Source organism: Limanda limanda, chromosome 15 (assembly GCF_963576545.1).
Source record: "Limanda limanda chromosome 15, fLimLim1.1, whole genome shotgun sequence".
Classification (NCBI taxonomy): Eukaryota; Metazoa; Chordata; class Actinopteri; order Pleuronectiformes; family Pleuronectidae; genus Limanda; species Limanda limanda.
In genome coordinates this window covers 24,371,511-24,395,803 of record NC_083650.1, presented here as the reverse complement: position 1 = coordinate 24,395,803, position 24,293 = coordinate 24,371,511, and the positions used below count along the sequence as shown (strand labels likewise).

The 24,293-nt window shown below is 41.3% G+C and overlaps 2 protein-coding genes across 2 annotated transcripts in view; both read left to right on the top strand.

The window, feature by feature from the left end:
• Nucleotides 1–24,293, top strand: part of LOC133020347 (NACHT, LRR and PYD domains-containing protein 12-like) — a 77,077-nt gene that overhangs the window by 5,137 nt on the left and 47,647 nt on the right. The gene's annotated exons all lie outside the window — the stretch shown is intronic.
• On the top strand, nucleotides 1,438–15,270 carry LOC133020542 (carcinoembryonic antigen-related cell adhesion molecule 5-like). Its single transcript, XM_061087138.1, has 12 exons — nucleotides 1,438–1,600; nucleotides 3,136–4,411; nucleotides 5,067–5,102; nucleotides 8,188–8,454; nucleotides 9,343–9,612; nucleotides 9,718–10,008; nucleotides 10,649–10,921; nucleotides 11,547–11,822; nucleotides 12,808–13,080; nucleotides 13,189–13,455; nucleotides 13,970–14,332; nucleotides 14,822–15,270. The coding sequence occupies exons 2-12, from the start codon at nucleotides 4,375–4,377 to the stop codon at nucleotides 15,166–15,168; spliced, it is 2,700 nt and encodes an 899-aa protein (XP_060943121.1). The 5' UTR covers nucleotides 1,438–1,600; nucleotides 3,136–4,374; the 3' UTR covers nucleotides 15,169–15,270.

Here is a 24,293-nt window from a genome sequence, read left to right as displayed (position 1 = left end):
GTTCCTCTATTATTCTGAATGAACGCTTGTACCAAATCTGAAAGGATTCTCTTGAGGAGTTTTTTCAAAAAGGGGATTTACCAGGGTGAGGCTCAAATGTCCACGCTTTGTATATTTGTTGTGTTTTCCAATTTTATTCACACAGATTTGATATTTTCTTTAATTACAGACTCGGTGATTGTCGACTCTCAGTGACTCACTGTGAAGTCGTGGCCTCAGCTCTGAAGTCAAACCCCTCACATCTGAGAGAACTGGATCTGAGTAGAAACGACCTGCAGGATTCAGGAGTGAAGCTGCTGTGTTCTGGACTGGAGAGTCCAAATTGTCGACTGGAGACTCTGAGGTCCTTAAATCCTTCTTCACTTTTCTGACTTTCCTTCTTATTGGGTCATTATTTATTTAAATTGTCTCAGTCCAGCTCTGCTAACTGTCCCTCAGTCATCTGTCCCTCACCCAGCCTGTCAGTCACGTCCACCTCATCAACTCCATTCACCAGCACTCACCTGCTCCTGATCACTAAGAAAGTGTCAGTAAATAACATGTAGACTGAGGCCGAGCACTCGTCCTCCTCAGGTTTTCAAACTAAGACACATTCTTATTGAAACATGTTGGACAGTAGATAAGTATAGAAATAAACAGGAAGTGACTGTCAGGAGCCATCCCTACTTTAAATAGTGTTTAATTACACAAACCTGCTCAGTGACCAACACACAGAGAAGAAGCTGATGACTGAAACAATGGTCCAACGTGTCTGATCTGATATTTATCTTCAGGTCACAGACTGGACTGAGGTCAGCAGCATGTTGAGAGTCTGTGTTGACATGATGACGATCTACAACAACAGGAGGACACATTCAAATATTCATGTTTCTTTATCCAGGTTGGAGAGCTGCAGACTGTCAGAGATCAGCTGTTCTTCTCTGGCTTCAGCTCTGAGGTCAAACCCCTCTCATCTGAGAGAACTGGATCTGAGTGGCAACAAACACCTGCAGGACTCAGGAGTGAAGGAGCTGTGTGGTTTTCTACAGAGTCCAACCTGTCGACTGGAGACTCTGGGGTCAGTTCACTGACTGACATTTGTAGATCTCATATCTATAAAACAGCATTTATACACAATTGATCCCATTTAATTCTAATTTAACATAATTCCTCTTCATACATAACTTGAATCCATTCATTAATGTGACATTTTAAATATTCAGCTACTTGTTAAAACACTGAGTTTAGTTCTGGATTTCCTAAACTGATCTGTAGGACAGAGACCAGGTCCAAATAATCTATTTTTAATGAATCAGGACTCGTTTTTAGTCCAACATGTCTGATTTCATATTTGTCTTCCATGTTATGAGTCTGTGCTCAGATGAATATGTGTCTGTTATTTTTACACATGAAATCAGTTTAATTCAAAGTTCTATTCTTGATTCAGGTTGTGGTGCTGCAGACTGTCAGAGATCAGCTGTTCTTCTCTGGCTTCAGCTCTGAGGTCAAACCCCTCTCATCTGAGAAAACTTAATCTGAGTGACAACAACCTGCAGGACTCAGCAGTGAAGGAGCTGCTTGATCTAAAGCAGAGTCCAACCTGTCGACTGGAGACTCTGAGGTCAGTAGATGGTTGGAGTCAGTCCACGCTGCTTTCATCAGTATTTTACTAAACACAGTCAGTATCACAGGTCCAGGGTCTGTGCTACCAACCAGGATTTGTGGTTATCAGGTGAACTTCAGGTTTAGTTTTTTCAGTCCTACGAAGCTTGTCCCCTTCTTAACAAGGTAAATCATCATGGTAACATCTGATGAAAGGCTATCCTGCTCCAGGTTAAGTTGGAGATCAACCCGTATAAAAGCTCCGCCCACTGACCACAGTGACTCTCCACTGTTGTGTGGTGCACACTCTCCTTAAAGGGACGGATAAGGGAAGTTTAAATCAACGTCTGGTTGGTTCAGTTGATCTCTAACTCACCCAGAACATCTCAATCTCTCCAAACTCGTCCTGTCACCAAAACACCAGATGACCTCAGTCAGCTTCCTGGAGACAGGTCCATGTGTTTCTATTGAGTAGTGATGTCAGAGGTTTCCACCACAGTGTGTGTCCTCAGAGTCAGTTTGTGTCCTCAGAGTCAGTGAGACAGTGTGTGTCCTCAGAGTCAGTGTGTGTCCTCTGAGTCAGTACCGTGTGTGTCCTCAGAGTCAGTGTGTGTCCTCAGAGTCAGTGAGACAGTGTGTGTCGTCAGAGACAGTGTGTGTCCTCTGAGTCAGTGAGTGTCCTCAGAGTCAGTGAGACAGTGTGTGTCCTCAGAGACAGTGTGTGTCCTCAGAGACAGTGAGACAGTGTGTGTCCTCAGAGTAAGTGAGACAGTTTGTGTCCTCAGAGACAGTGTCTATCAAGTTCAGTTGAGCTGGATCTCAGAAAGATCTCCTGGACATGTTGAAGTGTCTTCGTAGTTCAGGCCTCAGTGTTTCCTCAGTGAAGCTGTGAGAGGACAATGAGGACAGACGTCAAGATTGGACAGAGACACAGAGAGACAACAGTCGGCCAATCAGACGAGCCACAAGCTGCTTGGGATCATGTGATTGAGTTGACGTGAAGACGACAGTTGTTGTTGTTTTCATGTGAACAGGAAGTGAAGCTGGACCACAGCTGACAGCCTCACACGAGGGACAGAGACGTGTCGTCTTCATCTGATCTGAGACAGTTTGTCCTCTCACTTCATCAGTGAAGAACTGATCAGGTGGATCTTTGTCACAGCTCTGAGATCAGTGGGACTAAAGCCTCTCCTCATCACCATGGTAACCAGGAGCTCTTTCTACAGAGCAGAACCTCTGCTGAGGTCCATCTGTCTCATCTGGTCCCAGTTTGTCAGAAGCAGATGTTCATCAACACACAGTGAAACATGTCTTCACCTGTAACAGCAGTAAATCCACCTCTCAGGTGTCCACTCTGCACTTTGACATGCAGAGGACACACACAGAGCTCTTAGCGTGTTCATTCCAACACGTGAACATGAAGCAGAGAGGAAGCTGCTCCACCTCTGAACAGGACTGAAGTCCCTGCTGCTCTTTCTACTGGATGAGCTGCATCACTGACTCACAGCTGATGAAGTGAGTCTCTGTGACACTGATGTCTTCTTCTCTCAACAGGTGGGAGTGATCTTAGTGGAGCTGAGGGTGAAGAGGACAGTGTGTGTGGACGGAGGCTGAGCTGTGTCCTGAAGATCCAGAGGCTGAAGCAGCAGCAGCTTGTGTGTAGTCTCCAATCTACACAACCCCAAATCTGCATGTGTTTGTGAGATGAAGCCGGAGCACCTGGAGAAAACACGGGGAGAACATGCAGACTCCACACAGGAAGACCCATCTGAACCGGATTCAAACCAGCAACCTTCCTGCCCCGATTGTGTTTATTCACATGAAGAATGTATTTATTGAAATGACCCAACACAAGCAGAATATATAAACCCTCTATAAAGAGACACATACAGTGTATTTAAGTTTGTCCCTCAGTATGTCTCCATGTGTGTAGAACCACATTCTGTGTATATGTTTGTTTATGATCTTAAAGTTCCTGGATTCACGTCACAAATTGATTTAGTTCAGCACAAAGTTAAACACATTGAAATCACTTTAAGTTTCAAATCAGAGTTTTGACACAAAAGATCAAAACTCTGGATTTAAAAATGGGACGTTTTCATTTCTGCATCAGGTGCAGAGCGGTGGTGGCTTTTCTACTTTTGACCCACAAGTGGCGCTGCAGTATAACAGCAGCACATCCCCGTCAAAGCCTTTATATTCAGTCTATGAGTCAAACACATGGATCATTTACTCTGTGAGAAACCACAAAAAAATAAAATATACAACAATTTACATCTTTGGAATTAGAATTAGAATTTAAGGACACATGTTGCATGCTGTAGTTTTAACATCTGATTGCATATTTCCTGTCAGATAACGTTGTTTCCTGTCATCAAAAAGTCAAAAACATCTTCCACAACATGAAATGATCATAATCTACAAAGACATTTTACATAGAAGACATGTTTGAGGCAATGCTACTTTTCTTTTTTACTGTGTTAAATTTCCATCATTGCTATCCCCATTATTTCAGATATCATATAATTCAAAATGTCCAGTAACTTTAAGGACGACAGTTCTGTCTGGTGCAGGGACGTGTGCTGATTTCTATCACGGTGGCTCGACAGCAACAGAAACGTATTAAAGTACAAGCAGCCTCAGAGTTGGGGTGTGAGGTTCCTGTGAAGAAGGAAACTGACCCAGGAAACAGAAGTGCACCAACACCTCCCTCACTCATGTTGATAAGAGATGTGTTCCACTGATTCTCCACCTGTCTTGAAGTGTGTCTGAGTGGCGCTGCTGGATGGGACCATGGGGAACTCTTTGCTCCGTGTGCTGTCCTTATTCTGTGAGTATCAGAAACTTTTATTCTATGAATGCAAAGTGTTTATTAGATGTTTGTCCAACCACAGCAACAGCTGCTGGAACTGAAATGTCTTTATCTATTTGCTGAGGTAACCAGCCGCATGTATTCTGTTACATGCACTCCAATAACTTTTATTTGAGGCTGCATTGTGATTGTTGGAGAACCGTGAGAAAGTGGAAATTATTTTTTCTAAAAATTTATTATTTGATGCCCGACACATGAAATTTTTTTTATCCCTGATTCATTGATTCATTTGCCAAAAGATAATTTGATATAAGAAAAGTTGATTTAGAAACAAATCAAACGTTGTGATGTTCTCATGGGAATTATAGACTTTAAAGTTACAGGCTGTGAATATTGTCCCAGAAACAATCATCTGATCCACATGAATTCAAATAAATGGATCAAACACAGTAGATAACTGATATTTTAACTTCTTTTATTCATTGAGTTATTGATTCTCAAGACATTTCATACTTTTGTACAATTTTTTTGATGGGTAGTTTTAATACTACTGCTCATACTCGCTTTTACAATATAACAGTACTTACTAACAGACTAATTACTAGAGTCTGTCCTGTGTTTGATTATTTACCAGGTTTATTAATGTTTGATGAGATACCAATGTTTCTTTCAGTGATGAATACACTCCTCTCCTCTGGACACATTGAATGTGAGTCAGCTCTTTTCTTTATTGATCTCTATCGTCATTAATGGGCCATTCTACCGAATTGGTGCAAAGTCAGGTTGGAAATATTTAGAAATTTTGTATGTTTTATTCCCAAAACTTTTTCCGTATATATATTGTACCATATCTAAAGTACACATATCTAGTAAAAGAACCGTCAATTTTTATGTTGTATTTTCAGACTGTGTTGGAATGTTTTTCCTCTCCCAAAAATTGTCACTACCAAAACATAGTAATAAACTATAGTAAAAAAGTATTATAAGTAGGGATGAGCGAATACAGCATTATCTGTATCTGTATCTGTTAACCATATGAATTATCTGTATCCGTATCCGTACTCGGAGTGGGCGGTGCCTAACCCGGAAGTGGGTGTGATTTAATCAGGAAGTGGGCTGGATTTAACCAGGAAGTAGGCCGGGTTGTCTTGAAACGGCCGGGGCTTTAACCAGTATGTTATTTAAAGCATGCAATTGATATGGGTTGATCAGAAATTGTTATATTTATTGATGATTAGAAAACTTTTACAGGACAGCATCAGCATCGAGCTTCAGATCAATGATTTTGATCACAATAGCAAACAAACTATTTACAGAACAAGTTTTGCAACAATGAATACAACACATGCTGTTGCAATTATGAAGTGAAATGTAATAACAAGTGTTTTCATACTCAACATAACTTTCTTTTTAACTTTGAAATTTTTTTATGATTTTTTTATTTTTATTTTTTTTAAATTTATTTCCACACCAGGTGTGTGTGTGTGTGTGTGTGTGTGTGTGTGTGTGTGTGTGTGTGTGTGTGTGTGGGTGAGTGTGTGTGTGAGTGTGTGTATGAGTGAGCAAGAGAGAGACAGAGAGAGAGAGGGGGGCGGGGAGACTGTGTTCTACGGATCAAATAGTCCGCGGGACTCTCGGATGAGGATAATTAAAACAAACACGGTATAATCACATTCATGTGAACAAGAGCGATGCAGCGAAAAAAACCAGCACCACGTCTGAACGAACCCACGTTTAACAGAACTCAACTGGTTAATAAGTAAGTACAAACTGAAATAAAAACAAACTTCAAGCTGAAGAAACCCTAAACGTTAACGGAAAAGACCTGCAGACCTGAGTGACTGAGAGACAGAGAGCTGTTCTGTGAGTGTGCGAGCAGAGCGGTGTGTGAAGGGGAGGAGCGCTGTGACGCTGTGTGAGGATTTTCATTCAATCTGAGCACAAATATTGACTCGTATTACTCGTATAATACTCGTGCTTGGCAAAAGTGCTATATCCGTACCGGATACTCGTTTCAGCCGAGTATCCGGCTCATCTCTAATTATAAGTATTATATAAGTTCAATTTATACAATTCATCAAAATCTAAATGCAATATCTCTTTGTAAAATGCATAATACTGATCATATTGATTCCAGAGTTGATGATTGATGAAATTGAACATACATTAAACCAATCAGTATCATAACATTTTAGTTGATGACTCAATATACTTTATTTTTTACAAAACATCCAGTGTTTTGGTTGTGACTACACTGTTTTTGGAGTGACCACAGTATTTTGTTTGCAAGGTTGTATCATATTTCCTCAACCTTATTGCTTAATCTTAACTCATAACATGCTATAGGTTGGGAATATTAAAAACACAAATGTTTTGTGGTCAATAGAATCATTTTATTCTTGAGGACATAACAATTGTTCGTCCAGAACCATTAAAAGTACAAACATTACCCAAGTGGGTTCAGTAAAATAGAAGAAAACATTGACAAATAACTGATGTTATGTTGTACTGTATGTTTAAGGGGTTTAAGTGTCAGAAACCATCACAAATCCATTCACAAATTTTAACTTTTCACATACTGCAGTGATCACTCTTGGGGTGATCTGGACATGCTTCTGTGGACGGTGTCTGGTGGAGGGATGAAGGTGACGACCTTGTCCACTGTGGACCAGCTCTTGTCCTCTAGTCGCAGCCAATAAAAGCGGTTTCGCCCAATGTTGTGCGTGACTTTGACCTCAAGGTCAAAATTTTGATCATAGAATTGGAAAAATGGAATAATGGATATGTAAAAATGGTCCTGTGAGCAGTTTGCAGCATTAAAGTATTTGTGCAGAACTAGCATCTCATGAGTTGGCAAATTGCAGCAGTGAGATCGGCTTCAGACTGTTGAATAATGTGCAGTTAAACTAGACCTGAAGTTGGAACTTTACCATATGTTTCAGTAGTGACTGTTTCGGTATTGACAATTATAGCTAACTTTGAGCATAACTAAAGAATGCTAGTATGTAAGAGGTGTACACACATAAAAACAGAATACTTTGCATAAAACCCCAAAAAAGTTTACTTAATTGAAGAGAATATGTGTTCGGTAGTGACAATTCTTAAGGTTAGACGCTGATTTTCATAGTTTGGAACACATTTATATCAAAACTATGGGATTTAGCTGCTTACCATTCAGCCATGAGGGACAGGGATGCAGTGTCACTGCCTGGTCAAAAATGCAGGGGTGTGGCTAAAAAACAGGCTCAGCCAATGGACTAAAACTCTTGTTTTTCGGTAGTGACATGAAAACTGGGGACATGATTTTTTGAGTATAGTTTTTTAATTTAAAAATTAAACCCACAATAAATCTAAACCTTCCAAGTTCTGTTTGAGCCTAATCATAAAGATCTTTGAAATAAGATCATTGAAAAAAATCTAAAAAGTGTTATTTACAGAATTTAAATTTAGATGTCAGGGTGGGGGACAGCTACTTCCCAATAGAAAGTACCCTATAAATGATTTTTTTGTATATATTTAGCTTATCCCTATCTCATTTAATGTCTTGGGTTTAAATAGACCATAACATATTCTTAGTAAATATCTATGTCTGAATACTTAATTGTTTTGTAGATAGTTTTTCTTGTTGGGGGACCATACTTTGCACCAATTTGGTAGAATGAACCTTATATTTATATTTCATCCCATTTTTGTTGTTACTAAGATTAGTGAGTATACGAATGAACTGCAAACTTATAGAACAAACCTCTGGTTGGTATTTCCTCTAACTATGTCCTGTTTGTGCGGGGGGGTAGATGCTGAGCTGACCTTTGAACCCAACTCAACCACTCTATATTCTGGGGAGCACGTTATTCTCACGTGTCACATAAGAGAAGCAAATGTCAGTGAGTGGTTTTATGAGTTCAAGTGGAACGACAAACCAATGGTTCCCATCACTTCCACTAACGTGTTCAGGATTCCAGAGCTAACGCCCGACAGGAACGGGGATTATCAGTGCATCGCTCACCACAACAGCTCAGAAGAGAACAAACGGAGCAACAGGGCCACTCTCTCTGTGTCAGGTGAGATATCCAGAGTCCTTGTCCCCGCTGGGAGCTTCCCCCACAGACATGTGGAGACACAGGACAAAGAGAAACACAAGTAAAGCAATTCACAATAACTGGGACAGTAGAAACATGAAGCTTATTTTCCACATGGTGTCGACAGCCGGACAAATCCACGTTTCTTCTTCTGAATGCGTCGTTCAGTCTCCACAGTCAAAGCTGAAACACCTGATCTCAGTTCCTGACGTCGACCTTTCACACGGACAGAAAGTCAATCACATCATTCACTCACTTCACTTCAGCTTCTTGTTTGACACAGACATTATAAAAACATTGGAGGAGCAGAGAACAACTGATGCAGACTGTATTTACTCAATTATATATGATGAAAATATACATTTATACTACATGTACTAACTTATAAAATATTCATGATTGATTTCTTATTAATAATAAAGATATTATTAGTTGTTATTTTAATGGATATATACTACCTACTGAACATAAAAAATAAAATTAGGAGTTGATCTCTAATTAACCATGAAAATATAGATTTTTGCTATTTTAATGGGTTTATACTACATATACTGAATTATTTAATTTGATCATGAATTGATTCCTAATGGAAGTATTATTTTATCCATGTATACTATATTACTGCATATACAGAATTATAAAATAATGATGAATTGATTCCTAATCAACATGAAAAATATATATATTTTTAATTTTCTTTAATAAATGTATACTACTACAGATGTAAAGATTAATAATGAATTGTCTCCTAATTAATGATGAAGATATAATGTTTTGCTAATTTAATAGATGCTTCACTACATAAACTGAGTTTCATAATGTAATAAGGAAGGATCATAATTAAACATGTGAATATTCTTTCCTGAGCAGCACACAGACCCAGAGCCACAGTGAGAGCATCCAGGACGTCCATCCCAGTGGGCGGCTCTCTGACTCTGACCTGTTCTGTGGAGGAGTCTGCGGGTTGGAGCTACGACTGGTTCACACGTTCCCCAGACGCTGAGGAAACCACCATTGCAACAAATCCTGTGCACAACTCTCTGAGCATCTCACAGGGAGGCAGCTACTGGTGCAGGGGAAGAAGGACTCACTCAGATTTCTGCTCAGAGAAGAGTCACGTGCATCACATCGACAGAACCTGTGAGTAGCACGCTTTCATGACTGGCTACGATGAAAACAGAACCAGTCAGCAGCAATATTAACCAGTTCTCTCTGTTGGTTTGATATTTGTGTTTGAATGTTCAGTGTCCAACAGAAGCTTTGTCGTGCTGCAACACAACTGGACTCAGATATTCAGCGGTGAGACAATCTCTGTCAGGTGTGAGATCCAGGGAGGAGGAGACACCCAGTGGGAATATGAATGGAGGACAACAAGCTCCCACCAACCAGTCACTGGTCCAGACACAGCTCCCACACACAGTGAATACAGGCTGGGCACTGCCTCTGTTTTCCACAGTGGAGAGTACTGGTGTAAGGCCAGAGCGGACTGGTATTCCTCAACAGAGTGGAGTGAGGCCTTCCAGCTGAGAGTAACACGTACGTCCAATCATCTTTCAAAACCTCCACGAGGACGTTACGTCTTCATCTCTTTCTATTGGTTGTTCTTGGCAGGATTACGTGAAAACTACTAAACCAATTTCCGCCCAATCCCCAGAAAGCATCTTGGTGTGAACCTAAACTGGTCCACATGTAAACCAGCTAATGTGGCTCAAATACCTTAAAACCAACCTGGGTCTTTCTGGCACACATCAGGTGCTGTAGGCAAAGTGTGATCTGGATGTGGACCTCAAGTGGTCCATGAATGGTGAACATGGCTCAAACAGCACATAACACATGGGGGCCTAACCCTAACCCTTGTGGTTGACACACGGTATTGCTCCGGCTCATCTGTGGCCCAGCTCTGGCAAACAACAGTGGACTGCCCCAGTGCCATCACTCCATGAGGTGTGTGGGCTGGAGGCCAGTGTGACAGTGTGGGACACATCTGGGCCAGAAGCATTGAGCTATGTCGGGATCAATGAACCTTTTACATGTTGAGATTCATCATTAGACCTTTTTTGTCTCATATATTCTACGATCAGAACTTTGTCCTCTACTGAGTGAAACTCTGCTTCATACGCTTTAATCTTTTTCCCCATTTAATTAGTCTTTCATTTTCTCTCACGCACTTTGAAAGCCGATAAACCCAGGCCCAGGCTGACTGCCGATAACACAACCATCACAGGAAAGGGAAGCGTAGCACTGAGCTGCTCTGTGGAGAACGCGTCTGAGTGGAGATACGACTGGTTCAGAAGAACCTCAGCCTCCTCTGCAGCTCAGATCCTAAGATATAATGAAACAGATGATGGAATCAGCATCTCAGAGGAAGGCATCTACAGCTGCAGAGGACGGAGAGGAGACACAACCTTCCTCACAGAGGACAGCAACCGAGTCACAATAGAGAACAGAGGTAAGAGTCAGTTTAGAAATCCAAAGACTAGTTACCTCCGCTGTGGAGGTTATATTCTGTCCCTGGACGTTTCTTTCTTTCTTTCTTTGTCAGCACGATTACGCAAAAACTACAGAATGGATTTTCACGGAACTTGTGACAGAACCAATAAAATTTAGTTGGAATCCAAACATCCAGACTTTCTTTAAAATGATGTAACTTTTACTGAGCAACAGCGCCCTCTGCAGCCACATGTGCTATTTTTTAATAACTTCAGAGTGTTTCTAACTGATCTCAGTTCAGCTTCACTCTTCAGCTGCAGCTGGTTGTGACAGGTTGTGACTCTCAGTCAGTTCTTCTCTCAGGAGATGGAACCCACTCACCAGAGTCACAGAGAACAGACGCTCAGGGAGAGAAGGAGGAAACTTTCTCCTTATTAAGGCAGGGAATCACTACACTAACTTGGAAGCTGCTGTTTTAAGGTTAAAAAGTTGCATAGTGTTTTGCTTTAAGATTGTGTGATTCTTTTTTGATTCTTTCCCCTGATGAAAAGATGAGAGGACTGGTATCTGTACAGTTTGGTGGAGAGAGGAGCTGTACTGAGCCATTCTACTTTCTTCTGTTCTCTGTTTCTATTTGTGATCAGTTTCCCACAAGGCGTCTGTGGCCCTGCAGCCTGACTGGTGTCTGGTCTTCAGCGGTGAGACGATCACTGTCCGGTGTGAGGTCCCTGCAGATGTACCAGCTGAGTGGGAGTATGAATGGACCAAACCCAACTCAACTACGGTTCCAACACACAATGAATACAGGATTGTCAATGCGTCCTCGTCCGACAGTGGAAGCTACAGGTGTTTGGCTAAAGACAAGAAGAACTTGAATTCCACGACCGAGTGGAGCGATGACGTCACATTAACAGTTTCTGGTGAGAAAGACGGAGTTTTGAGAAACTGGCAAATGTCTCCTTCAGTTTATGTTCATATGCGCTGATAAGAAATAGAATACAACAAAAAAGTAACGAGTGATGCACCGATTCAAAAGCTGAATATCTTTTTGATATTTATCTCGTTGTTGCGATCAGCCTATTGACGAGTAAGATGATGTTCACCGATGTTTAGATGTTTTTCTCATCTGGGAGGAAACAAGTGCTGTTTAGGATCCAAGTCAAAACATCCTGGATACAAACGATCTGTGACCAAGGTCCGGCCAATACTCGACCAATCGTGAGTCAGCCTCAGCTGTCAGTCACGATGTTTCACCCTGTTTATATAACGTCAAAAACTAATTCAGTTCAACCCAAAACTTGAACATACATCAGAGGTACAAGAACGTCCTTTCCTCCTGAGGTAATTTGACCTGTACTGCAGCCAGTCACCAGGGGGCGAACTCACTGTTGTGGAGCTGTGATGTCGTCCATCTTTATGCGGTGGATGCTCAGCACCTTTAGACCAGATGGATGTTGGCCACTTCAGGCAGTGATGCGGCTCCTCTAGCTTTCCTGTGGACAGAATGGATCCGAGCCGAAACTCGTCCACTTGTTAAAGAGCTAATGTGGCCCAACACTCCCAAAACACACCTGGGTCTTTATGGTAAACATGCGGTGCTCTAGGCAAAGTGTGACCTGGATGTGAACCTAAAGTGGTCCATGTGGTGAATATGGTCCAAATAGATCCAAACGAGTCTGGGCCACGTCTGGCAGCTTTGGTTAATGTACGGGACGGCTGTGGCTAACTTGTGGCTCTGATGTGGCAAACAGGTGGTATAATCTGGGCCAAACCATTCTGTACTTTTGCTTTTACTGCTGTTTTAGTTTGTACGACTGCAGAAGACTGAAGGAGATACATGTTCTACTCATTTCATTCAACTCACATGAAATGGACTAAATGCCAAAGTGTTTTTAACATTAACAGAAAGACCAGCGGCGAACCTGAGTGCTGACCACCGAGCCTTTCCAGTAGGGGGCAGTGTGCTCCTGACCTGCTCCGTGGGCCCAGCATCACCTGGATGGAAGTATTATTGGTACAGAGGTGAGAAAACCTCGGAGCCCCTGACGGATGAGGATTTCAAGTCACATGGACAAAGTGCTAGTGCCTCACGTGAAGGACTGTACTGGTGCAGAGGAGGAAGAGGAGATCCAGTTCACTACACCCAGTACAGTCACTCAGTCAGGATTCATGGAATCGGTGAGTGAGGAGAGAATCCATTCTGCGTTCATGACTGTTTGTTGAGATTACGTAAAGGTTGATGCTGATACAAGCTGTTATTTTGTCTTTACTGGTGAATATGAATAGTCCACAACAGAGCTGCTGCGACTCTTCAACCCAACTGGACGAACACATACAGAGGAGAAGCCGTCACCCTGAGGTGTGAGATCCAGGGAGGAGACTCTGAGTGGGAGTATGAATGGACAGCAACCAGCTCACATGCACCTCCCAACACAAAGGAGTTCAGGATCAGTCTGGGGTCAGATCTGAGCGGCAGCTACTGGTGTCAGGGCCGACTGAAAGGTGCACGGCAGAACTCCACAGGATGGAGTGCTCCCCTCACGTTGTCTAACGGTGAGTCAAGTCATATCTAGTATTAAAAAATAGGTGTTAAAGTTTAAATATTAAAAAGTTTATATGTGTTCAATGCTCATGTACAAAAGAGAAGCCAAAATATCCCGGATACCAGCCATCTTTCACTTTTCAGGTCATTTAGAGCCAGAGTCTGTGAAATCATGATGGAGGGGTGGAGCTGGGTATCGAGGTCCCGCCCATACATGTGCTCAACCAATCACGAGTCAGAGTCAGCTGTCAATCAGGACGTTTCACTTGTTTTTAAAGCATCAAATAACTAATTAAAACCAAACTGATCAGAAACATGAACACGTGAACAAACTGAAATGAAAGAAACCATGGTTGACATACTGCAGGCAGCCACCAGGGGGCGGTGTTTTAATTTGGCTTCACTTTTGGGGGCAGTCATGTCGATGGCTGAATGTGAAGCATCCAGAAATTACATTGATTCCAAAATGAACATCTGTAGACAAACATGAAGACGTGTTTTTGTTGTGACGATGTTCCGTTTCAGCGGCTGCACCACGACCTGTCGTCACTGTGTCTCCGTCATGGCTGACTCCTGGAGCCTCCGGGACTCTCACCTGTGGGGGGGGTCCACATCCCACTGCAGGGTGGAGGTTCTACTGGTACAGAGCTCACCCCATTAGTTTGGATCCAGTCCCCAGATGTCCACAGTCATTTCGATATGATCCGAGTGATATGCACATTCCTGAGTTCAGTTATGAGCTGCTCCCAGGAAGCGACGGAGGAACTGAACAAAACTCCTTCGTCATCCGAGGCCTGACGGAGTCAGCAGGTTATGCATGTCGAGCTGGAAGAGGAGACCCCGTGTTTTACACTGAGTACAGTAAGACAAAGTGGGTGTGGCCTGTAGGTGAGTTTGTTTCTTTCTCTTGAAGCAGATGTTGTCCCTTCTGTCGCTCAGTTACTTGGGGAACTTTACTTTGAATGGTTCCTCCAGGTGATTTACTTTTAGAGGTCAAAGGTCAAAGGTCAAGACAGATACAGGGTTAGAGACACAATCTGAAGCTTATATTGATCAGAGAATCATTCCACAACATTTTGTGTGCATTCTATAGGACTGACCTGAAGTTGATATTATTTATGATCATATGCTCAGACTGACATCATCATGATGTCACTGTGATGTCACTGTGATGTCACTGTGATGTCAACAAACGATGTCGTTCTTCTGACACCTTTAATCTGGAAACATTACAAATGTATTCTGGTAATATTATGACCTTATTCCCAAAAACAAGATGTGACCGAGATGGAGTCTCTGCTGATGGCTTCACGTTTTTAATGCTCAACTAATTTAAACCATTAGTTTCTGTTTCACTCTTCATGTCACGTTTTTCAGATTCCTATTCGTCAGTGTCTCTCACAGTGAGTCCGGACTCAGTGCAGCACTTCAGACATGACCAAGTCCGTCTGACCTGCGAGGGAAACTCTGATAAGTGGAGATTGTCAATGTTTACTGGAGACAGAGTACGATTGTTTGGGTTGTGGGACGATCTACGATTGTTCGAGTGCGAGTCTCAGGAGACAAGCTTAACATGGAACATGGATCATCTTCCTCCTTCTGGAGTTTACTGGTGTGAATCTGGATCAGAGATCAGCAACGCAGTCAACATCACTGCAGGTTGTAGTTTTTCATTGAATCTATTCACACTGTGCATGTTTCCAACATCCCATAATGTGATTTAAAGGTAGAGTAACTGAAGGTGGGGAGCACTGCCTCCCCCCACATGTACCAAGGTGCATCACATCAAACATGATCTCTGGATGAAATTCACCATCTTTATTTACACAAACCACTCGTTCAACGCCCAGAATCAGCTGTGAGAGTGTGTCCGTCTGCGTTAAACAAGCAGACATCACGTGACTGTGTGAACGCCACAGCCCACAGCGCCACCTGGAGGCTGTTTCCCTCTCTGTACTCAAGAGGGAGGTCTTTTGGTTGGAGAGCAGGACTTATTGATGTCACATTCAGATTTAGTGATGCTCTCACTCTAAACCCTGCGCTCACACTCAACTCTCCCCTGCTTGAGCTCAGACGTCCTGCTCTTGAAGCCAGGGCTGTGTATTGAAACCAGATGTTTTTCCAGCGCACACACAACGTACAGCTCATGGACCTGAGGAGCAGAGTTTAACTAAACGTGCATTGAATGGCTTTGGCTCCACTTTAACATCTAATATTTAGACTTATGCTGTTTATATACGAGCTGAATTATCAGGTTGTTCACATTGTTGATGGTTTTTTAACTGTTTATAGATTCAGATCGTGTTCTCCTGAAGAGCCCTGCCCATCCTGTGACTGGGGGACAGTCCGTTACTCTCAGCTGCTCATGGTTCGGAAGAACAAACCTTTTTTCCAACTTCGCTTTCTACAAAAATGGTGAACTCCTCCAAAGTGATGTCAGAAGGGAACTGGAAATCTCAGCTGTGTCACAGTCAGATGAAGGTTTCTACAAGTGTGAACATTCAGGAGACTTCTCAGCGGAGAGTTGGATGTCAGTAAAATGTGAGTGTGATCAATATGAGGTAGAAAAGGAGTCTCCAGGTTGAGAAGTAGATTAAAAACTTTTCTACTCAGTATTTTCACTGAGACGGTTTCTAAACACCAGCTCCACTTGCTCAATACAATTATAAAACGTTTTCACTTATTTTTCCACATGTACAAAGTAAACTACAAACCTTTTTTGCATATATTACAATATTTCTTCAACTGCAAAACGTATTCACAAAGTTGTTTTTTTTCACGTCAAAACGTCTGCTGAAGTGTTGGTTCTATGTTTGTCCACGTCATGGATCTTTCTTTGCTCCTCACTGCTCCTCCTCTGATCAGTGACTCCTGCAGCACCTCCCTCTACGTCTCCTGTGCCGCTGGTCGTTGGGCTGGTTGGAGGCTTCACACTGATTCTCCTCCTCTCGCTGCTGCTGTTGTGTTGGTGCAGGAATTCAAAGAGTGAGAGCTGCTCTTGTTCATTTCATTTAAATCAAACTTATTCCAAACTATTGTCACGATAGTCATGGAGCAGAGGTTGAAAAATAAAATCATGTAACGTGATAATTTTTGTCTTTATTCACAGATCTGTGTTGTGACAGGTTGGTTCCACTCTCTCTTGTTTCATCTTCAACAAAACAGCAATACTTAACTTTTTCTGTTTCATTCACTTGTGCTTGTTTGACTGTTTCAGGCTCAGCCAGTCTCTGAGAACCAATCAGAGCTCAGACCCAACTCTCCACCACGATGAAATCCAGCTGCCAGTGTACTCGTCTCTTCTCCACGGTCAGCCGTCCTTCTCCTACTGAACGCCTTCACAGCTTTTTCTAACTTGTTGCTTTTCAGAAGAACCTAGTCACAAAGATTCCAATTACATTTCATGTTGATTTGATTTTTTATTGCCGTAGGTGACGACTGCATCTATGAACCAATCAGAGGAGACACGGAGGAAGGTACAGTATAAAATGTGCCTCCTGCCGAGAAGTCCTAAATGAAAAACCTTCTGATTTCAGGTGGACGGGCAGATGAGGACAGAAATGTCCAACACGATGTCATGACATCAATACACATGCGTGGTTTTCCAACATCTCATTTGAGTCACATGGTCCAAAGACAGACATTTGGACTTTTCAGTTGAGTCTGAAGCAGAGTTACAGGTGGAAAGGTTCCTCAGACCCGGATCCAGACCAAAGCACCAGAATGTAGTCAGACCCGGATCAAACTGAACCAGGGATCGGTTTAGCTGCTTCCATATAATGTTTGAACAACAAGGACGTTCATTTGCATTGGAACACGTGTGGAGCACCTGAAGCTGGTGATGCTGGTTGTGATAGAGATATTAGAGTGGCAACGAGATCCACTAAATTAATAAAACAGTGGTTCTCCACCTTCTCAAGTCGTTTTCTGTCTGATCTTCACAGGAACCCGAGGTGATCCAGAGGAGACATCTGACTACGTTAATGAAAATCCACATTCAGCTTCAGGTACAAATATTAATAACTGGCTGTTCAGCTCCTGGCTCATGTGCATTTGAAATAAACCTCAACTGAAACTCCATCATATCATTATTAAATAGTTCTTGTACGATAAGTATGCAGTTCAATTGGTGTCTCAAATTTCAAATCCTTTGTGTAAAACTATGAACGGCCTTGATCATGTTGTGGTGTTGAAGTATCAAGTGTGTTGTGTACTTTAGAAATTTGCAGTTATTGTCACTTTGTTTTAGGACGTCTATGAACGGTGCATCCTCCAGAAAACAAGAGCATGAAAATCAACATTCATCCTGAAACACCTTCACATATTAGCCATTTGAAATATTGAACGTAAACACAAAAGCAAATATCAAAGCATTTCTTTTTTCATTTATACTTAAATTCAATCCAGATCAAGTTGTTCTTTCCAATTAGCTGTTACAAAACTGGTCAGCCGTCCTTCTCCTGCTGAAGGCCTTCACAGCTATTTCTAACTTGTTGCTTTTCAGAAGAACCTAGTCACAAAGTTTCCAATTACATTTCATGTTGATTTGATTTTTTATTGACTCGTAGGTGACGACTGCATCTATGAATCAATCAGAGAAGACACGGAGGAAGGTACAGTATAACATGTGCCTCCTGCAGAGAAGTCCTAAATGAAAAACCTTCTGAGTTCAGGTGGACGGGCAGATGAGGACAGAAATGTCCAACACGATGTCATGACATCAATACACATGCGTGGTTTTCCAACATCTCATTTTAGTCACATGGTCCAAAGACAGACATTTGGACTTTTCAGTTGAGTCTGAAGCAGAGTTACAGGTGGAAAGGTTCCTCAGACCCGGCTCCAGACCAAAGCACCAGAATGTAGTCAGACCCGGATCAAACTGAACCAGGGATCGGTTTAGCTGCTTCCATATAATGTTTGAACAACAAGGACATTCATTTGCATTGGAACACGTGTGGAGAACCTGAAGCTGGTGATGCTGGTTGTGATAGAGATATTAGAGTGGCAACGAGATCAACTAAATGAATAAAACAGTGGTTCTCCACATTCTCAAGTCGTTTTCTGTCTGATCTTCACAGGAACCCGAGGTGATCCAGAGGAGACTTCTGACTACGTGAATGAAAATCCACATTCAGCTTCAGGTACAAATATTAACAACTGTCTGTTCAGCTCCTGGCTCATGAGCATTTGAAATAAACCTCAACTGAAACTCCATCATATCATTATTAAATAGTTACGATAAGTATGCAGTTCAATAGGTGTCTCAAATTTCAAATCCTTTGTGTAAAGCTATGAACGGCCTTGATCATGTTGTGGTGTTGAAGCATCAAATGTGTACTTTAGTAATTTGCAGTTATTGTCACTTTGTTTCAGGACGACTATGAACGGTGCATCCTCCAGAAAACAAGAGCATGAAAATCAACATTCATCCTTAAACACCTTCACATATTAGACTCACCAGTTTTGTAACAGCTCATTGAAAAGAACGACTTGATCTGGATTGAATTTCAGTATAAATGAAAAAGAAATGCTGTGATATCTGCTTTTGTGTTTACCTTCAATATTTCAATTGGCTGATATGGGCCTTTTAAGATATGCACCGATATGAAAAGGTTTATTTTACAGGATAAATAATGTGCATTATGATTTTATTTTACATTGAAATTTGTTTTGTCTTAATTCAAGTTCTATATATTCTGTTGATTCGTGTTTACTTTCAATTTATCTTAATTTCTTTAAATAATATTGTTTTACTTGAGCTTTATTGGCAATTTTATATATAAGTGATGTTTTTTACTCCTTGATATCAGTATCTGCATTGGCCCCTAAAAAAAGCTTATTCTGTATATTTTTGCCGCAGTCATGCAACAAAAGTTTGAATGCAACCTGTGATGTTTGCCATTCTTACGTATAAATATGTCTTTGTTATTATTCACCAATGACTCAATGGAGGACTATGTCAGAATTGACATCGTCTGTCTGTGTGTTATGTTCCATATACAGTCTGTGGTTATGTGTGATTATTTCCATGGCTCGTAATTCTCTGTTTGATGAAAACACTCGTCTGCAGACAGTTTAGCTTTTTGTTTTGAAATGTGATGAACTGTAACAGATTATAATTCAAACACATAATTGAATCTGTTCTTTCTTTTATCTTTATTAAACTTTAAAATCCCAGCTGGACTCTGTCGATATGTCCTGTTTTATTTTGAAGTCCCTCACCTTACGTGTCCTCAGTGTGACTTCCTGTCTGAGTGGGAGCTGGTTTCCTTCTGGTCCCACCAGTGTCTCCTCAGCCAGTTGCTCATGTCTGCGGTGGTCAGCTGGTCTTTGCTCAGTGAAGCTCTGCAGCTGATGGATGTTTCCTCCACATGACGTCTCTGCTCTGACCGATGACTCCGGCTTTCAAGTGAAGACAAGAAGGTTTGTGTTTTATTGTGGCAGGAAACTCTTCTGTTGTACATTTAAACCTTTGTGTCAGTGGGAAGACTTTTCTCCCACCTGCAGGTCTCATCATCAGCCACATGGTGGCGCTGCAGCTTTTGATTTAATATATGAATTATCTTTTGCAATAATCTCATCAAACCCTGATGAAAAAGAAATTTATTTGGGGCGTTTAACCAGAAACTTTATCATAAACAGCTATAAATGAAAACAAAACACAAATGCAGCCAAATATATAGAACATGAATGAATATGTTCTGCTTATTATTTAAAATAAATGTTTTTCTTCTGTGTGGATCAGCAAATACTCTCTGATGCAACACGTCACTGAACGGCTGATATCTGCCGATTCTTATCAACCAATAAATCACTCGTTCTTATTGTCTGCTGCAAATTAGCTTTTACTGACATGAGAACATTGTTTCGCTGCTGTTATTATGTTGGTGGGTTTTAAAAACCAGTCTAACCAGTGGAAAAGGGGCTTGAGACCAGGGAGAGTTGTTTCTCATCTGTTGTTAAAGCAACATTATGCAGTTTTCTTGACCTTAAAGCAGCAGCTTGATTAAAGTGAGTCTGATGTTTGAGTGTGAACATGTCAAAAAGAGTAAATCATCACATGTGGCTGCAGGGGGCGCTGTTCTTCAGTAACAGTTACATAGTCAATCAATCAATCAATCAAGTTTTATTTGTATAGCTCACATTCACAAATCACAATTCGTCTCATAGGGCTTTAACATGGTGTGACATCCTCTGTCATTAACCCTCAACACATGTAAGGAAAAACTACTAAAAACCTTTTTAACAGGTAAAAATATGTAGAAACCTCAGAGAGAGACACATGTGAGGGATCCCTCTCCCAGGACGGACAGAAGTGCAATAGATGTCAAGTCTAAGAAAACATCATCAGGATTAAAGTTTTTAGCAGCATCGATGAGGGTAAACATTTTTCAATACTATGTGTGAAGTAGTCCTGCTGCAATCATAGTCTCTGGTCAGCAGCTAGCAAGATCACGATCCAGCATCAGGATGGGATCCACTATAGTCCACAGTCATTGTCCACTGCCACGAGTTAGAATCCATTATCAGCTGCCGCCTCGGTCGTGGTCCACCATCATCCGATGCCAACGCGACAAAGGATCCTCCATTACCACTACGATCAGCTGGCACGATACAGAATCCACCACTGGATCCACCATTGCGACCTCTGACGCGCGATTCTCAATCATATCCATGGTGCGGCAAAAGCTGTGGCCCTGCATCCGCGGGCGCTAAGGCACAGAAACTCCGGGAAAGGGGTCAAGTTAGTAACATGTACTGATGAGATAAGATTTACTTTGATGTGACAAGTATGGAGAAGAGGAAGGAGAAGCAGGAAAGAGAAGCTCCGTGTGTCTTGTGTCATAAATTCCCTGTGCGTCTTAGCATCATCAGGGGTTTTTGCCTTTTAATCAATTTTGGAACATAGGGCGAGTTACTTTCTGCCGCACTAATAAGCTCTAACTATAAGCTTTATCAAAAAGGAAGGTTTTGAGTCTACTCTTAAACGAACAGAGCGTGTCTGCTTCCCGAACTGAAAGTGAGAGATTATTCCACAGGAGTGGGGCTTGATGGCTAAAAGCTCTGGCTCCTACTCTACTTTTAGAGACTTTAGGGACAAGTAAACCTGAGTTCTGGGATCGGAGTGCTCTAGTAGGTTGAAATGGTACTAACATCTCTTTAAGGTAAAAATGTGCCATATTATTAAGGGCCTTGAAGGTGAGGAGGAGAATTTTAAATTCTATTCTAGATTTAACAGGAAACCAGTGTAGCGATGCTAATACTGGAGAAATGTGCTCTCTTTTCTTAGTTCTCGTCAGGACACGTGCTGCGGCATTTTGGACCAGCTGCAGAGTCTTTAACGACTTGCTGCTGGAGCCTGATAATAATGAATTACAATAGTCCAGTCTCGATGTAACAAAGGCGTGGACTAGTTTTTCTGCATGTTTTTGCGAAAGAACATGTCTGATTTTTGAGATATTACGCAAGTGGAAAAAGGCGGTCCTAGAAATTTGTTTTAAGTGACTATTAAAGGACAAATCAGGATCGAAGATCACTCCCAAGTTCCTGACTGTGTCATTGGAAGCAAGGGCAATGTCGTCTAGCGCAGCTATATCATAAGATAATGTTTCTCTAAGGTGTTTAGGGCCGAGTATGTGAGTGTGTCCTGATAATGTTTCCTAGTGGAAGCATATATAATGAGAATGAAATTGGGCCGAGCACAGACCCCTGTGGAACACCATGGTTAACTTTGGTGCGCACAGATGACTCATCATTAATTTGTACGAATTGGGAGCGATCAGAAAAATAAGATTTAAACCAGTTTAGGGCGGTTTCATTAATGTTAATTAACTGTTTTAGTCTCTGTAATAAAATTTGATGGTCAATTGTGTCGAATGCTGCACTGAGATCTAACAGAACGAGGACAGACACAAGTCCCTGATCTGAAGCTATTAGAAGGTCATTAGTGACTTTTGCCAGGGCTGTCTCTGTGCTGTGATTGGTTCTAAACCCAGACTGAAAGTCTTATATATTATTTTCCTGGAGAAACTCACACAGCTGATTGGCTACAACTTTTTCTAAGATTTTAGACAGGAAGGGGAGATTAGATATTGGCCTGTAATTTGCTAAAACCTCTGGGTCTAGGGTGGGTTTTTTGAGTAGGGGTTTGATTACAGCTATTTTAAAAGACTGTGGTACATAACCTGATGATAATGACAGATTGATTGTGTTAAGTAGCGAACTATCTATTAGGGGCAGAATAGTAATTTAAGTAATTTAGTTGGAATGGGATCTAAGATACAGGTTGTTGGTTTAGAACCTGAGATTATTTTGGTAAACTGATCACAGGTGATCAGAGAGAAGCTGTCTAAGTAATGGGAAGGATTCTCAGCCGTTTCTGAGATCTCTGTTGTTGGGAGGGTATTAGTGCCAATTAAGGGCAAGAGATGGTTGATTTTATTTCTAATAGTTAGAATTTTATCATTAAAAAAGGTCATAAAGATATTGCTATTTAGGGATCGAGGAATACTGGGTTCGGTAGAGGTGTGACTCTCTGTCAGCCTGGCTACAGTGCTGAAGAGAAACCTTGGGTTGTTTTTATTCTCTTCTATTAGTTTTGAATAATAGGCAGCTCTTGCTTTGTGGAGAGCCTTTTTATATTCTTTAACACTACTCTTCCAGTCTAGGAGATTTTCAACACTGTTGCTGGAGCGCCACTTCCTTTCTAATTTTCTTGATATTTGTTTCAACTCATGTGTCTTGGAATTATACCACGGAGCTAATTTACTATGTTTTACACATTTCTTTTTTAGAGGCGCTATTGAGTCTAATGTTAATCGTAATGAGTCTGCAGAGCTGTCTACGAGGTGGTCAATCTCAATAGAGCTCGGGTTTTTAAAGAATTTGTTGTTTATGTCGACGGATAATACGGGTTTAAATGTAATCGCAATTATTTCCTTAAATTTAGCTACAGCACTATCAGGTAGACATCTAGAAAATTTGTTTTTTATTAGGGGCATATATTCAGATAATGAAAAATCGAAGGTTATTAAATTATGGTCTGAAAGTATTGGATTGCGCGGAAGTACTGTTAAATGTTCAATTTTGACACCGTATGATAACACAAGGTCAAGTGTGTGGTTACAACAATGAGTAGGTTGATGTACACACTGACTGAAACCAATTGAGTCTAGTATCGAAACAAATGCTACGCTAAGGCTATCATTATTATTGTCAACATGAATATTAAAGTCACCAACAATAATGATTTTATCGGTCTTTAGGACTAGGTTTGATAGAAACTTCTGTTAGAAATTCAGTATAAGCCCCAGGAGCACGATAAACTACAGCAAATATGATTGGCGGTTGGTGTTTCCTGGATTGACGTGGAAGATTAAGAACAAGACATTCAAATGAGTTGTAGCTGAGTTTAGGTTTAGGATTAATTGATAGACTGGAGTTAAAAATAGCAGCAACTCCACCTCCTCGCCCGAGTTCCCTGGGAACGTGTGAATTTATATGACTGGGGGGAGTAGATTCCAAAGCTCCTGTTTGGTTACTTTAAGGTTTAAATTAGATTTAGGTTTAGGTTAAAGCTCAACACCTCTCTCTCTCTCTCTCTCTCTCTCTCTCTCTCTCTCTCTCTCTCTCTCTCTCTCTCTCTCTCTCTCTCTCTCTCTCTCACGACCTTGAGTTTCTTCAGTTTATTAATATTCTGTGTCTCAGATGAGATTTAAATATTAAATTAAATCCCAGGTGTCATCAACTCATCAGGTTTTTAAATGACTCATGTTTCTCTCAAACCACAGAGACACAAGCAGCTCAGAGTTTTTAGTTTCACTCAGCTGACACAACGTTCAAGTTT